Source organism: Scyliorhinus torazame, chromosome 1, assembly GCF_047496885.1.
Source record: "Scyliorhinus torazame isolate Kashiwa2021f chromosome 1, sScyTor2.1, whole genome shotgun sequence".
Taxonomy (NCBI): Eukaryota; Metazoa; Chordata; class Chondrichthyes; order Carcharhiniformes; family Scyliorhinidae; genus Scyliorhinus; species Scyliorhinus torazame.
The window spans coordinates 197,768,328-197,784,035 of NC_092707.1; the positions used below are offsets into that span (position 1 = coordinate 197,768,328).

Here is a 15,708-nt window from a genome sequence, read left to right on the forward strand (position 1 = left end):
TGCAGGCATTTATTGGAATGGATTAGACCTACAAATATGTTAACTTTCTTCTACATGCACAGATTTTATGAATAAAATTGCGTGCTTTCTGTGACTGTATTTGGGTGGGAGGTCTGGTGTTAAATATCAAGTTGCATTTTTCCGTAAAAACTTGCCATTTCAGACTGTTGACTTCAAGAATGTACGACTGAGCAGTATGCAAATGACTTTTCCCGTATCAATGTTTTCTTGAAGAAAGACAAGAAAATGAATTGAAAATGCCCCATTAACCTACAGTGGAAATATATTCACTTTGTTTCACTCTTGCTGGGAAAGGGTTTGGTCTTCTACTTAAGTGAAAAGTTGACTGCTTGCAAGTTACCCACATTGTCCAAAATTAGTCTGATTTCCTCTGGTAGCGACTGGTTATTTGTGTAAAAGCCCTTTTTGTGTAATTATAAAATCATAAGAAATAGGAGCAGGAGTAGGCCATGCTCCCCTTGAGCCTGCTCCGCTATTCGGTAAGGACATGGCTGATCTGATTGTTTCCTCAAATCCACTTTTCTGCCTGGCCCACAAAATGTTTGAGTCCCTTGTCAATCAAAAATCTGTGTTTTCCTTTCATTAATTAAGGACCAGCAAATAGTGAACAGCGGAATCTTACAGCGCCAGTGGTCAGCACGGTTCCAAAGGAAATGAAAAACCACCCTGTCCAAACCCATATCATTGAATAAAAGGTGTTTGAACTTCTCCACTTGGTCAACAAAAAACATATGTACTGTTGAATCTTGACGTGCCTGGTGATTCATGTACTGTATCGTGTCGCTGATCCAAACAGATCTTTGGTGGATAGATGCTAGATCAACACAATGAGGCAAGCTGCCTTTTCCATACCTGCAGGTCCACAATATCCTATACAGCACTAATCCGAAATACAATCAAAGTACAAACTAGATCAATTTGCATGGGTGTTGTAGGCTGGCCTGGACGCTTTTCTCTGCCTCCGCTAAGATTTGGCATTATTAGAGCTGCCCAACAATGCAATTCCCAATAGATAGAGTGAGCAATGATGAGGTCTGGCTAGTTTTTCCACTTTTCTCTGCAAATGAAAATGAATACTTGTAAATGTTTTAATTCATTTTAAAAGTATTCTCCACAGGTAAAAGTAAAGCAAGGAATTACTGTGATGAAATTGTAAGTGAAGATGAAAATCTTCCTCCTGTGAACAAAATGTTACGAAAGGTTAGTGTGCCTATGAAAATCTTGTTCCTAGTCAGTGTTTAATGGATGAATTGTAGACAATGAGTGAGTGAAAATCTGCATGGTGCAAGTGAACTATTGATTAGAGGGGCGGCACGGTAGTACAGTGGTTAACACTGTTGCTTCACAGCGCCAGGGTCCCGGGTTTGATTCCCGCTTGGATCACTGTCTGTGCAGAGTCAGCACGTTCTCCTCGTGTCTGCGTGGGTTTCCTCCGGGTGCTCCTATTTCCTCACACAAGTCCCGAAAGACGTGATTGTTAGGTGAATTGGACATTCTGAATTCTCCCTCGGTGTACCTGAACAGGTGCCTGGATGTGGCGACTAAGGGATTTTCATAGTAACTTCATTGCAGTGTTAATTGCAGGGATGGCTGGTTTAGCACAGGGCTAAAGAACTGGCTTTTAAAGCAAACCAAGGCAGGCCAGCAGCACAGTTCAATTCCCGTACCAGCCTCCCCGAACAGGCGCAGGAATGTGGCGACTAGGGGCTTTTCACAGTAACTTCATTTGAAGCCTACTTGTGACAATAAGTGATTTTCATACCAGCCTACTTGTGACAATAATAAAGATTATTATTAGCAGAACTACGACTGCAAATCTCATTCTTTTGTCAAATATTGTTGGTTGTTTAACACAAAACTGAAAGGAAGGGTGGGGAAGGAGATTGGGTTTCCCTTGTGCTCAATACTCGAGCTGTGTTAGTACTGCTAGTTAAAGCTGAAACCCAAAGACAAAGAAATTGCAAGGTACCTTCAATCTGGTTCAAGTAAACCTGTTTCTGGATTTGATTTGTTTTTCTCTATTGTATATCAGGGAATGGGTTGTAGCTTTCTATTCTATAGACTTACTTGAGACCTTCTAACGTGTACTTGTGTACGCTCACATGGCGTTGTTTGATCCAATAATGAGAAAAAAGTATTTCAGGGGGGAAGTTCTTGTATTTGGTTGAGAGCAACCTATTCAATGCTTCACTAATTCCTTTCTAGGCTTTTTAAGATTCTGTTTACAATTTAAAGTAACCTGTAGGTATAATTATGAAGCAAGTAGGATTAATAATGGCAAACTTTTAAAATTCATCAGTCCTAAGAAGGATGCATTCATTGTCGACTTTAGTTGTCCTCGGAAGCTGCACCCTGCAGTCCTAATGGTACTGATGCTCCCAACATAGCATTAGGTATTGAATTCCAGGTTGTTAACCCAGAAATGGTAATTTGTGACTTGCATGTGATGTCATTTCATGGGCATTGCTGGTCTTGTTCTTGATGACAGGGAACATAATAAAATAATCTTTATTAGTGTCACATGTAGTCTTACGTTAACAGTGCAATGAAGTTACTGTGAAAATTCCCTAGCCTCCACATTCCGGCGCTTGTTCGGGTACAGTGAGGGAGAATTCAGAATGCCCAATTCACCTAACAAGCATATCTTTTGGACAAGGACAGAATCAAACCCAAGTCCATGGCACTGTGAAACAACAGTGCTAAACATTGTCCTACTGTGCCGCCCTTCTGCTTGGAGATGCTGTAACCTTGGTTAATTGCTGCAGTGCATCCTGTAAATGCTGCTGCAGCTTTGGTACTGGAAGGATTTAGCATTCAGAGGTGGGGTATCCAGTCAAGCTGTCTGGTTTATTGAAAATAGTGATTGTTTGAATGTTTTGCTACTGCAGCCATCCTAGTGAGTACTCAATCAGATTCCTGATTTAAATCTTCTAGATGGTTGAATCTTTGGACAGGATTTTCCGGCCGTGTTCCCTTGGCGACCGGAGAATCACGCACAATGTCAATGGATTTTTCCATTGTCGGCATCTGCCCGTGGCTTTCTTGAGGTGGGCGTGGTGGGAGAATCCAGCCCTTTGATGGGAGTACAAACTGGGCTCTAACCAGTGCCCTGCTCTACTGTGTTTTCGTAACCAATGGTATTAATATGGTTGCAGTTAAAGCTCTCGTTAGTGGTGATCCTAATCATAGTGATGGAGTTGATAGTTAGAGATGGAGTTGGGTTGTAGTGGAGATGATCATTGCTAACAACTTGTGTGGTGAAAATGTGCTCTGTTGCCTGATATCCCAAGTCTAGATGTCCATGTCCTGTAATAATGATCTGAACTAACATTTTCTTCAAAATTTTTCTTCTAATAGGCTAAAAAAGGTGGAACCATCTCAGTTAAAAGTGGACTTCCATCAGCATGTGCCACAGGTACTCGGACTAGAAGGCAAGTACTCGCCTCAAAACGTTTATTCCAATTACAGATGATAAGTCTGGTATTTAATGCCCTGGCCACTACAGCTAACGCATTCATAAATCATTTTAATGACAATTTTTCACATGTGTCTTGGTGTGGCTTTGCAATGGCAATGCTGATCATAGAATGGTAACCAAGGAAAGGAGGCCATTTGTCCCATTGAGTGTGTCAGTTCTCTGCAAGATCAGTTCACCAGTTGGCACTCTTCCGTATTTTCCCCATATCTTGGGAAATGTTTCATTGTCAGATTATGATCCAATTCTCTCGTGGAAGCCATACTTGATTCTACCTCCACCTCACTCCTCAGGAAGTGCATTCTGGACCCTAACCACTTGGGGCATAACATCTTACCTGTTGCTTTAAATCTGTGCCCTCTGGTTCTTGATCCCTCCACAAATAGTACTGACTTATCCCTATCTAATCTATTGAGTCCCCTCATGATTTTGAATACCCCAATGAAATCTCCTCTCAACCTTCCATCCTCCAAGGAGAACAGCCTCAACTTCAATAATAATCAACATAGTAACATCAACACAGGTACCATAGGCTGTCCCCGTGTGTGTGACTGTGGTTCCAGTTCTATCTTTTCCCTACTCTATTTACATTAGCGTGTATCTTGTAGTTTTATTTAGAAGTGTTCTTGTCAGGACAATCAACATTTAGTGATATAAGTTACACACGACTTTACATGTGTATTTACTATTGTCAGGTTCTTCCGGCTCTGCTCCTCCTCCTCGGGGGTTCAGCTGGAAGATATCACTCTCTCCCAGTTGAGTTTGCATCCCTAAGGAGTCCTGTTATCTTTACCATGCTGGCTTGGGGCTCTGACAAGAGGAGCAGGTCATCCGCATAGAGTGAGACTCTATGCTCTCTGCCCCCTCTTTGAATGTCTGTCCACCACTCCACCGATCAAAGGGTGATGGTCATAGAACATTACAGCGCAGCGCAGGCCCTTCAGCCCTCGATGTTGCGCCGACCTGTGAAACCACTCTAAAGCCCATCTACACTATTCCCTTATCATCCATATGTCTATCCAATGACCATTTGAATGCCCTTCGTGTTGGCGAGTCCACTACTGTTGCAGGCAGGGCATTCTACGCCCTTACTACTCTCTGAGTAAAGAACCTACCTCTGACATCTGTCTTATATATATATATATATATCTCCCCTCAATTTAAAGCTTATGTCCCCTCGTGCTAGACATCACCATCCGAGGAAAAAGGCTCTCGCTGTCCACCCTATCCAATCCTCTGATCATCTTGTATGCCTCAATTAAGTCACCTCTTAACCTTCTTCTCTCTAACGAAAACAGCCTCAAGTCCCTCAGCCTTTCCTCGTAAGATCTTCCCTGCATACCAGGCAACATTCTGGCAATTTATCATGGTCCAGACATCTTTGGACTTTACCTTCAGGGGTGATTATTTGGGCTTATTAGGTTTTCCTGAAAACATATTAATAAATGTGCCCTCTAAGCACATTTGAAAATATTGGCTGAGGTTCTCTATTCCGAAGTCGAGAACTGATAATTTGGCGCTCAGCCAAAATGCCAATCACTCCTGCGGGAACGGAGAATCCCATTTCTTGTCCTTCCATTTCTTTCATGTTCAATCGCCAACTTCCTGCGAAGTATGAGACTTCTACCAGACAATTTGAATAGTAACTTGACTATTTGGTTTACTGGGATTTGCTGTACTCTCACATCTAGCTATCAGGTATTTTACTTCTTCAGGAACCTCTTCAATAATAATGTACTAGTGAAAGTCTCCCAAGGACATGTCGGCATGTTTCTTGTCTCTTGCAAAAATCTTATGACTATGTGGGACGGTAAACGGATCAAGTTAATAAATTTCAGCCAGCATCCAACAGGTTTGAACTCTGCATGATGTGATTAGCTGTGTAGTATTTCCTCGTAAATCCGATGTTCTGTCATGATGAGCCAGCGATAACTTGCTGGAGAAAATCAAGTTACATTTATAACTTATATTTATGTAGCACCTTTAAGTTAATAATGCAGGGACGTTATAAAGCAATATTTGATACAAAGCTGCTAAAGGAGATATTAGGACAGGTGACTGAAAGCTTGGTTGACGACAGGTGACTGAAAGCTTTGGTGACGATGTATGTTTTAATGGTTATATCAAAGGAAAAAAAGACATGCATTTATACTGTGCTTTTCGACACCAGTGGGCATCGTAAAATACTGTGCTTTTCAACACCCGTGGGCATCGTAAAATGCTTAACCAATTAATCACTTTTGGAAGTATAGTCACTGTTGTTATGTGGGAAACATTAATTAAGGAGAGAGGTGTAGGGAGGGAATTCCTGATTTATAGGACCTTGATGATGATGATGATAAAAGACACAGCAAGCAATTGTGAAACAATCAAAATCCAGGGAACGGAGTTTGTAGTTTGTGCTGAAGGCAATGGCTTCAGGTTTCCAATATTTAATTCAAGAGCATTTCTGCTCCTCCTCTATTGCAGTCTGGAGGGTTTGAAAACTGGATGTCATCAGAATAAATGTGGAACTAACTCTATTTAGATGATGTAGCACGTAGGTGAACGATATGGCAGAGCCAAGGACAGATTCTTGGGGGACACTGGAGATGACAATGCAGAAGTGAGAAGAGAAAGAACGTTCTGAATATGATTGGCTAGATAAAACCAAGTGCATGTAATCTCGCCCAGCTGGACAGTAAAGAGAAACAAGAAAGAAGATTATGTGATCCACTACGTCGGGGGCTGTGAAGGCTGCAGTGGGATAGCTGACTTTGCCAGTTTCACCCGTTGCCAGTTGCGATGAGTGCTGTTGCAGTGGTTGAATGCCTGATTGGAGGGATTGAAACATGGACTTGGGGAAGGATGGGAACAAATTTGTAGGTGACATGCTATAAGCATAAGCAACATATTTTGACGAGGAATGAGAGCATGGTTGTGGAGCAATTAGTTTCAAGGATGGGAAATCTTGGGATTTTTTTAAGGAGACGGGTGATTGACAGATTTGAAAGAGGTGGAGAGTGTATGAAGGGAGAATTATTCACCGGATCAGCTAGTATTGTGATTAGGGAGGTTTGGTTGGCACTTTGGTGGGAATAGGGCTGAGGAAGTAGGAGGTTGTTCTGATATGGAAGATGAGCTCTTGACATGAGGGAAGAAACCGGTGATGTGAGTTCAAGACTAGTGGAGGAGGAACTCTTAAGGAAGTTTGGCTGTGTGTGAAGAAAAGGGAGAAAAATTATAAAGGCAGCTGATCAGATGTTCTTAATCTTGGTTAAGTCTGAGCTTCTTGCACCTGGAGATATAGGTGGAGAAGACCAGGGTGCGGCGATTCGGAGTATAGAGAAAAGAAGCCGGCATTATCTTTACATTCCAAGATGATTTCGGAATAGTGAGCAGTTTAGGCAGATGCGAGCAGGTCCCAACAGTACCGTGGTCGAGCCAGATCTAAAAGGTGAAACCAATTGTCCTCCATATCCATTTATGTCCGCATCCCATGGATTTAAATGGGTGAAGATGGAGGCTGTATCAGATGGAATGGCCAGAGTAGTAGTTTTACTGGGGACAATGGCATCAAAGGCAGAGATGCGGATGTGGTAGATTAGATCTTGGAATAGAATACCTACATTGCAGAATGAGGCCATTTGGCCCATCGAGTTTGCACTATCCCTCTGAAAGAGCGCTCTACCCAGTCCCACTCCCCTGCCCCATTCCGGTAACCCCACCTAACCTTTGGACTCTAAGGGGCGATTGGATTGGATTTGTTTATTGTCACGTGTACCGAGGCACAGTGAAAAGTATTTTTTTGCGAGCAGCTCAACAGATCATTAAGTACATGGGAAGAAAAAGGAATAAAAGAAAATACATAATAGGGCAACACAAGATATTCAATGTAACTACATAAGCACCGGCATCGGATGAAGCATACAGGGTATAGTGTTAATGAGATCAGTCCATAAGAGGGTCATTTAGGAGTCTGGCAACAGCGGGGAAGAAGCTGTTTTTGAGTCTGTTCGTGCGTGTTCTCAGACTTTTGTATCTCCTGCCCGATTTAGCATAGCCAAACAATCTAAACTATACATCTTTGCACTGTCAGAGGAAACCAGAGGAACCCACGCAGATACAAGATGTGCAAACTCCACACAGACAGTCACCTAAGGCCGGAATTGAACCGGGTCCTGGAGCTGTGAGGCAGCCGTGACAGCCACTGTGCCGTCCGATCAGTAACCAGAGATTTTGTGAATGGTGAACAAGCATTTGGAATTTTGAAACTGTATTTGTAAGTGTTGTTTTACCAAGGTGGAAACAGAACGGTTGGGAGGGAAAAGGAGGAACATTTGAGCAGAGCAATGCAAGGGAATAATCAGTGATGGCTTCACCTCTGATTGATGCAATGGGTCTACTGAGGTCATATGTGATGGCAAGTTCATGGGGGTGGCCATGAAAGTAGGTTGGGAAGCTTGCGTGCCTGAGGAGATTGAGGAAGGGTAGGGCAGTGAATGTAGAGAAGCGAGCACATGGTGAATTGAGATGAAGGTTGAAATCTTTTGAAGATGAGAAGTCACTCCGCGCTGACTGAGTAAAGCAGTGAAGATCTCTTGGAGAGAAAGTTTTTAAGGTATTTGTGTGGATGGAGGAGAATTGGAACAAGGTGAGATGCTTAAAGGAGGGGAGAGTGTCAGAGGTCTAAGAACACAAACCAAGATATGATTTGAAGGTTTTGGTCATGACCATTATGTCAGTTTACTCATTCATATTCACATTATGTATGGATGGCAAGTGTTTTGTTCACATATCTTCTTTGCCTTTCTGTTATTGTTTTATCCCAGGAATCAATCTAGGTTGTCCTTCATCAGAGTGTTGTGTTATGAGGAGAGATTGAATCAAGTTGGTTCATATTCTCTGGGAGAATGAGATGTGATTACGTTGAAACAGAATATTCTGGGAGGACTTGACACAGTGCATGTTGATTGCCTGTTTCTGGAGAGTTTGGAACAAGGAGTCAGAAGAGATCAGCAATTTAGGACTGAGATGAAAAATGTCTTCAGCTTAAGGTTGTGAATCTCTGGAATTCCCCACTCGAGGGTTATGGATACTGTGTTGCTGAGTATATCCAAGTCCAAGATCGATTTGATTTTTGGACTGCAGGGAATCGAGTTTTATGAAAGGATGGGAAAGTGAAGTTGATATAAAAGTTCAGCTATCATCACACTGAATGGCAGAGCAGGCTCATGAATCTTTCTGGCCTACTCCCATTTATATTGGGGAATGCAGATCTTTGCAGCATTACTCGGTCATCACTAGATATTCCAGGAGGTGCTCCAAACAAAAAATGCACCTGACAGCTTTAAAAAGCTTGTGCTGTGAAGTCTGGATTAGAATGTGAAAGTACAAAAATGTCTATATTGTGTATGGGTCCCGGAAACACTGGTTTTGACTCAGTATCTTGATGGGTAAGAATGCTTTTTCTTCTGTATTGTTACTTTTGACAAGATTATTACTAATTGTGTCTCTTCAATTATACAGAACCAGCCGAACAAAGGGTCTCTATTCGAGTACCAGTGATATATGGGGACCCACACCACTAATTACGCCTAAATTTGATTCACGGTCAGTTTATCAAGAGTTTATTGTATCTAACGATTAAATTTAAGCTTATACCTTTTTGCAAGTTTACATATTTCCTGTATATATTTTCCCCCTCTGGTATCCAAACTGAAACAATTACTTTGGGGGGGGAAAAAAAGACTGAGACATTGCTTCAATTGCACAATGCAATTTCCCTACCTCCAACTGAAATGAACCTTGAACTTTCAATCTTGTGTCTGATAACGAAAGCTTTGAAACTTGGCTCGAGCAGCTGCAAGAGTTTGTTTTAGTTCTGTTTTTGAATGGTTTTGTTACTATGTGGTTGTGATCATTTGTTTTGTAAAATGGTTTGCAGGTTGCCGAAAACGTCAACTCGCTTACGAAAAGCGGGGGAGAATGTATATAGCTTATCAGGAAGTCCGCTTGCTGAATCCAAAGAAATGACCATCAGTATCCCAACTGAGGGTGGACAGGTGAGCTGTGCTGGCTGAAGCCATTGGCCTCATTGCTGCAGCAAATGCCAATTGTTTAAGGGTCTACTTTGTAAATGAGAGTTTCTAGGTTCTATTTATTCCACAACCTGATAGGAAGTTCATCTTAAATAAAGTTGATGTAATGCCTAAATCAATTTCTCCTATGTTTTAGAATATCCAACTTGTGGCCAGCAAAATAAATAATACAGATTTTACTCACCTGGATGACAAGACAATTAAAAGTTTTGAGAAACTATCTGTAAGTATTTGATTATGCTGAGCATTTGCCTATAGAATTTTTAAATATGTAACAGTGATGATGCAGCTAATTATGAATGTAATCCTCTGACAGGCTTGTACCTCATAATATATTGAGCCTTTGTGAATGCCTGATAACCATTTTTCATATGCAGTGGTGGCTTTGAATTGCCCCTTGAATTCTATATGTCATATAGTTTGCTTAGTTATCAGACTTTTGGGTTGCAACAGTTTGGTTTTATTGATACAAAAAGAGACATGCGAGCACCATGAATTGTTGTTCCCATTGGATTTGATATTCTGGTGAATCTGTCCTGACAAGTGCAAGACAAAAACTTTGACACCATGTTTCTTTCAGCAATACTTGCATTCGGTACTACCAAACGACTAGTTCTGTTTTAATACTAATTGTCTCTTGACTGCGTGTTGATGGCAAAGTACTTGGGGAAACATTTAACATTTATTCATATGGGCCTCTTTTGGGGAAATATTGGGAATAAATAGAACATAAGAACAAGAGCAGGAGTAGGCAATTCCACACCTCGAGCCTGCTCCGCCATTCAATACGATCATGACTGATCTCATCTCTACCGTCTTGCCTGCTCCCCATAACCCTTCAATCCACTACTAATTAAAAACCTATTTATCTCCTTCACAAAGATGTATAGTGTTCTGCTGTCCACTGACTCTGCGGCAGAGAATTCCAGAGTCACGACCCTTTGAATGAAAAATTCCTCATTTCTATTTTAAATCTGCCATCCCTTAGCCTAAAACTATTGCCTCTCATTCTAGAATGTCCAGCATGTCTACCCTGTCAATCCCCTTTGGCATCTATTACCCTTCAATTAGAACGCCTCTCAATCTACTCGAGCGGACATAGGCCTAAACTGCTCAATCCTGTTTTAGAAATCAAGTCCTTCATCCCTGGAATCAACCTAGTGAATCTTCTCTGAACTGCCTGTAATGCGTTTACATCCTTCCTCCAGAAAGGGGACCCAAACTGCACAGTACTCTTGTCATGCAAGAGTGCCTTTTTAAAAACTGGATGTTTAAGCAATGTACCTTTAAGAAAAAAGTGATGACATAGAGTGGGTGGAGCTCGGGTTTGAAAAGTGCCTGGCTGGTTTTGCTGAGAGCAGTTTAAAAGTGCCTGGCTGTTTTGCTGTGAGCTGATTAAAAGGAGAAAGCCAGTTTGAGACAGCAGCTTGAGAAGTTCTGGTTTGCTGTGAGTTGCTTGGAGGGAGAAAGCCAGTTGGAAAAAAGCAGTTTGTGTGTGTCCAGAGAGCTGCAGGAAGAAAGCAAGGTGCTGGAGCTGAAGTCAACCAAGCTAATATATCTCTGCCATTTTACAGAAAATATATATATCCTTTAACCTGATGTAATACTCTAAAGGTGTTAAGTCTCTTGGAAGTTTGAAGGAACATTTTAAGGAATTATTTACTATTGCAATATTTTCTGAGTTGTCTTTGAAGTAAGGGGTGTTAACATCTTAAATAAACATTGGATCTCTTAAGTTGAGTTCATGGAATAAACAGTGTTTTGAGTTTAAAACCCACGTGTCCATAATTGTAATCCCACACCGAGGGAAAAAACCGTGTGCTAGGAAAAGCAACAAATCCATTAAAGGGAGAGGTTGGTTGAGCTCCACGATCCATTTTGGGGTTCTGAAAACGCCTCACCCATAACACTAGATGTGGTCTTACCAATGCCCTATACGGTTGCAATAGCACTTCCCTACTTTTATTCCATTTTACATTTTTGTAAATTTTTTCCATGTAAGGGGCAATTTAACATGACCATTTCACCTACTCTGCACAACTTTGGGCTGCCCTATTCTTTATTACATTAGCAATAAATGCCAAAATTCCATTGCCTTCCTTATTATTACCTGCTGCTGCATACTATCTGCAATTTATGCAGATCCATCTGTACCAAAGCATTTTGAAGTTTCTCTCCATTTAGATACTAAGTTGTCTTTTTATTCCTCCAACCAAAATGGATGACCTCTCACTTATCCATGTTAAACTCCATATGTCAAATTTCGGCCCACTCACCTAATCTATCCATTTGTAAATTTCTTATTTCCTCATTGCAACTTACTTTAGTGTCACCTGTAAATTTGGCTATAGAACCTTTTATTCCTGTATCCAAGTCATTAATATAGATTGTAAATTGTTGAGACCCGAGAACTAAACCCTATGACACACCACTAGTTGCAACTTGCCAACCCGAAAAGACATTTGTCCCCACTCTGTTTTCTATTGGTTAGCTAATTCGCTATCCAAGCTAACCTATTACTGCCACAACCCCATGGCATCTTACCTGATGTAATTAACCTTTTGAGCGGCACCTTATCAAATGCCTTTTGGAAGTCCAGATACACTACATCTACAGGACTCCCATTATACACTTGTTACATCCTCAGAATTCTCTAGCAAATTAGTCTAACATGATTCACCCTTCATAAAACCATGCTAACTGATGGATCGTTGGGCTCTGCTTTTATAACCTCGGGCAACAATTTATCCATGTGTAAAGCTTCAGATGGTTGGGAACAGAAGCCATGAATATTTTCCCTTTATTTTCTTCCAGCCTCTGCAGATCTGCTAACCTAGGGTGCTGGGGTATATCGTAGCATCTACATAGATGCCCCAAAATACACATTTTGGCTGCTGCTCCCATAGTCAGAAAATGAAATTGAAATTAATTCTAATTGTAACTTTGGATGAGTGGGAAGGAGTTCGGGAAGAAGTGTGGAATAAATGTCACTTAAGTACAGCAATATAATTTGCATTTGCTTTTATCTTGTAGCGTCAGCTCAACGAAATGTTGAAGACAAGAAAATGAAAGCTTGGAGATGCCAGCATCCTATTTGTGTGAATGCTTGTTTAAAGTATGACATGCTTATAATGTGGTTTGATAGTGATTAAAACTATTGTTAAAAACTTGTGTTTTGTTAATAAAATAAACTTTTATAATCTGTGTACTAAGTGGCTATTGTTGCCTCAGAATATAGATGCTGCATGAAATTCAAACAGGCCCACATTTCCTGAGACAAACTTTTTTTACATTCAGAGTAATTATAGGCCAGCATTTATTGTCAGACCTTATTCAGAAAGGTGGTTGTGGCTCACTTTCTTGAATGGCTATTGTCTATGTGGTGAAGGTGCTCAACAGTTTAACATTACAGACTTGATTTCAAAGCCAATTCTGTGAGCAGTTCTATTTTGAACACTTTACTTTGTGGGACAATAATCGTATGTAAACCTGCTGGCAATGTGGCAGGTTTCCTTCCCGAGTGAGGCAGTGGTGAGAGCTTCGTCGTCACTTACTAATATCAGCTTTTATTTCTTTGTAGATTTACTTTTAACTCTATCCACATTCCAAAATTATCATTTTTTTAAATAAATTTAGTGTACCCAATTCATTTTTTTCCAATTTAAGGGGCAATTTAGTATGGCCAATCCACCTACCCAGCACATCTTTGGGTTGTGGGGACGAAACCCACACAAACACGGGGCGAATGTGCAAACTCCACACAGACAGACCCAGAGCCGGGATCGAACCTGGGACCTTGGCGTTGTGAGGCAGCAGTGCTAACCACTGAGCCACCGTGCTGCCCTGTTCCAAAATTACCATGACGAGATTTGAACTTGCAGCTCTAAATTATTAATCCAGTGTTCCCTGGAAAGCCCTGCCACAGTTCCCCCATGAAATGTATTTACCTTGCAGCTTTCAAATTTGTAACAATTGTATTTGCTCACACCATTTTTCTGCTCTTTTGCATTTCTGGGTGGCTGAAAACCTCCAGCCTCCCTGCCATTAAATTCTTCTCAACCCTTGCATGGCGGCAGAGGGCATTCGCTGAGATACTAAATGAATACTCTGCATTTTGTCTTTGCCAAGGAAGAACATGCTATGAAATCTGGAAGTGAAGGTAGTTGATTCTCTGAAAGGGTTAAATATTGATAGAAGATATTAAAAATACTAGTTTTGCTTGAGTGAATAAACTCACCAGAACCAGGTGGGATGTATCCAAGAACACTGAAGAAGAAATGGGTGGAAAATGCAGAGGCACTGGCCATTAGATTACCAGGAAACTGGAGAATTGCAGATGGTGTACACTTGCTCAAAAAGGATGGAAGGATAAACCAAGCAACGTCTGAGCTGTCAGTACCTTGATAGTGGGAAAGCATTTTTAACTGTTAATCCAGGACAAAATTATCGTTCTCTTGTACAAACAAGTGGGTTAATTAAGGAAGTCAGCCCAATTTGTTGAGGCAAATCTTGTTTGACCTGACTTTTTTTTTAAGTAACCAGGTTTTTGATCATAATATAGTAGTGTATATGGATTCCAAAAGTTGTTTGATAGTGTCAAATAATAGACTCACCAGCAAAATGGAAGTTTGTAGAATAAAAGGAACAGTGGCAGCATGGATTGGAAGTTGTCTAAGTGTCAAGAAACCGTGTGATGTCAGGCTTGCTTATCAGACTGGATGAAAGTATACATTGGGGATCACTAGGCATTGGTACCAGGACCACTGGTTTTCTTGATATATTAATGGTAGACTTTGAGTGCTGGGCACAATTTCAAAATTTAGATGACCGAAAACTCTGAAGTACCATGAGCTTTGAATATGGTGATAAACTGGAAGAGGGCATTCGAGGGACTGATGAACACGGGGCAGAAATCTTAATGCCGAGAAGTGTGAAGTGAAATAGAAGGGCAATATAAAATGCAGGGTACAATTCTAAAGTGAGTGCTGGAACAGAAATACCTGGGGTGGATGTAGACAAATCATTGAAGCTGACAGGTAGGTTGAGAAAGTGGTTTGAAAGGCACGCAGGATCATGGGTTTTCTGAACAGAGGGATAAAGCACAGATAAGGAAGCTGTGGTGAACTTTTATAAAACTTGTTCCAACCTCAACAGGAGTGTCTGTTCAATTCTGGCCACTGCACTTTAGAATGGATGTGACGTTTTTGGAGAGGGTGAAGTAAAAGATTTATGAGAATAGTTGCAGAGACTTTAGTTAGCTGGATCAATTTGGAGAAGCTGGAGTTCTCTGTGGAGAAGATGGTTGATAGTACATTTGATAAAATCACCAGGGAGTCCAGACAGTAAATAGAAACTTTCCATGAGCATAAGCAGTGAAAATCAGAGATTACCAATTTAAGGTTAAAAGTGACCGTGGCAGTGGTGAGATGAGTAAAAACCTCGACACAATGAGTGGTTAGGATCTGGAATACAGCCTGAGTGCGTGGGGAGACTGATTCAGTTGTGCCTTTCAAGCAGGAATTGAATAAGTGCCTCAAGGTGAACAATTTTGCAGGGAAGAGGGCACGAGAATTGGGTCTAGCTATGTTGCTCTGAGAACCTGGATGGGCTGAATGGCCTTCTGTGATATAACCATTCCTTAACAGAAGGGTGTGCAGGAATTGCCTAAAATATTCTAGGAACCTCGCCATATTTATGTCCTGGGCTAAAACTGGAAAAAGTGACTTATTTTACATAAATGGTATCCCAGTGCGTGCACTAATTAAATAAGCCCAGGACTGGAGCAGAGCACCACAGGCGGAATGGATTTTTTTTTTTTTTGGAACCGGACTTTCAGACCTTGGGTATTCATAGAGCACCCCACACTGAATGGTGCATAAATGATCATCTCTGGTGTGCTTCCGAGTTATGAAACTGATCAAGGTCCCAAATTTAATCTCAGTTGAAATGAATTGAGCTGAATGAGCCCAGAGCTAAAATGTTGCATTGTTTCACTTGTAGATGGCAGTATAGGACAGTGGAACAGACAGTGCAAAAAAAAACATTAATACACATTGAAAGGAAGCCTAAATGAAAAGTAAAACAAGGAAAAAAGCAAATTAATTACTTGTAGAGATGTTTATGTTCCACCAT

The 15,708-nt window shown here is 41.0% G+C and overlaps 1 protein-coding gene across 3 annotated transcripts in view; it reads left to right on the forward strand.

The window, feature by feature from the left end:
* Positions 1-12,776, forward strand: part of cdca8 (cell division cycle associated 8) — a 34,369-nt gene extending 21,593 nt beyond the window's left edge. For all 3 annotated transcript variants that reach the window (XM_072501787.1, XM_072501789.1, XM_072501783.1), the window contains exons 6-11: positions 1,139-1,221; positions 3,379-3,452; positions 9,005-9,088; positions 9,423-9,540; positions 9,713-9,799; positions 12,610-12,776. In XM_072501787.1, coding sequence (XP_072357888.1) covers positions 1,139-1,221; positions 3,379-3,452; positions 9,005-9,088; positions 9,423-9,540; positions 9,713-9,799; positions 12,610-12,645 — 482 coding nt within the window. In that variant the 3' untranslated portion in view covers positions 12,646-12,776. The remainder of the gene's footprint in view (positions 1-1,138; positions 1,222-3,378; positions 3,453-9,004; positions 9,089-9,422; positions 9,541-9,712; positions 9,800-12,609) is intronic.
* Positions 12,777-15,708: the final 2,932 nt, after the last annotated feature.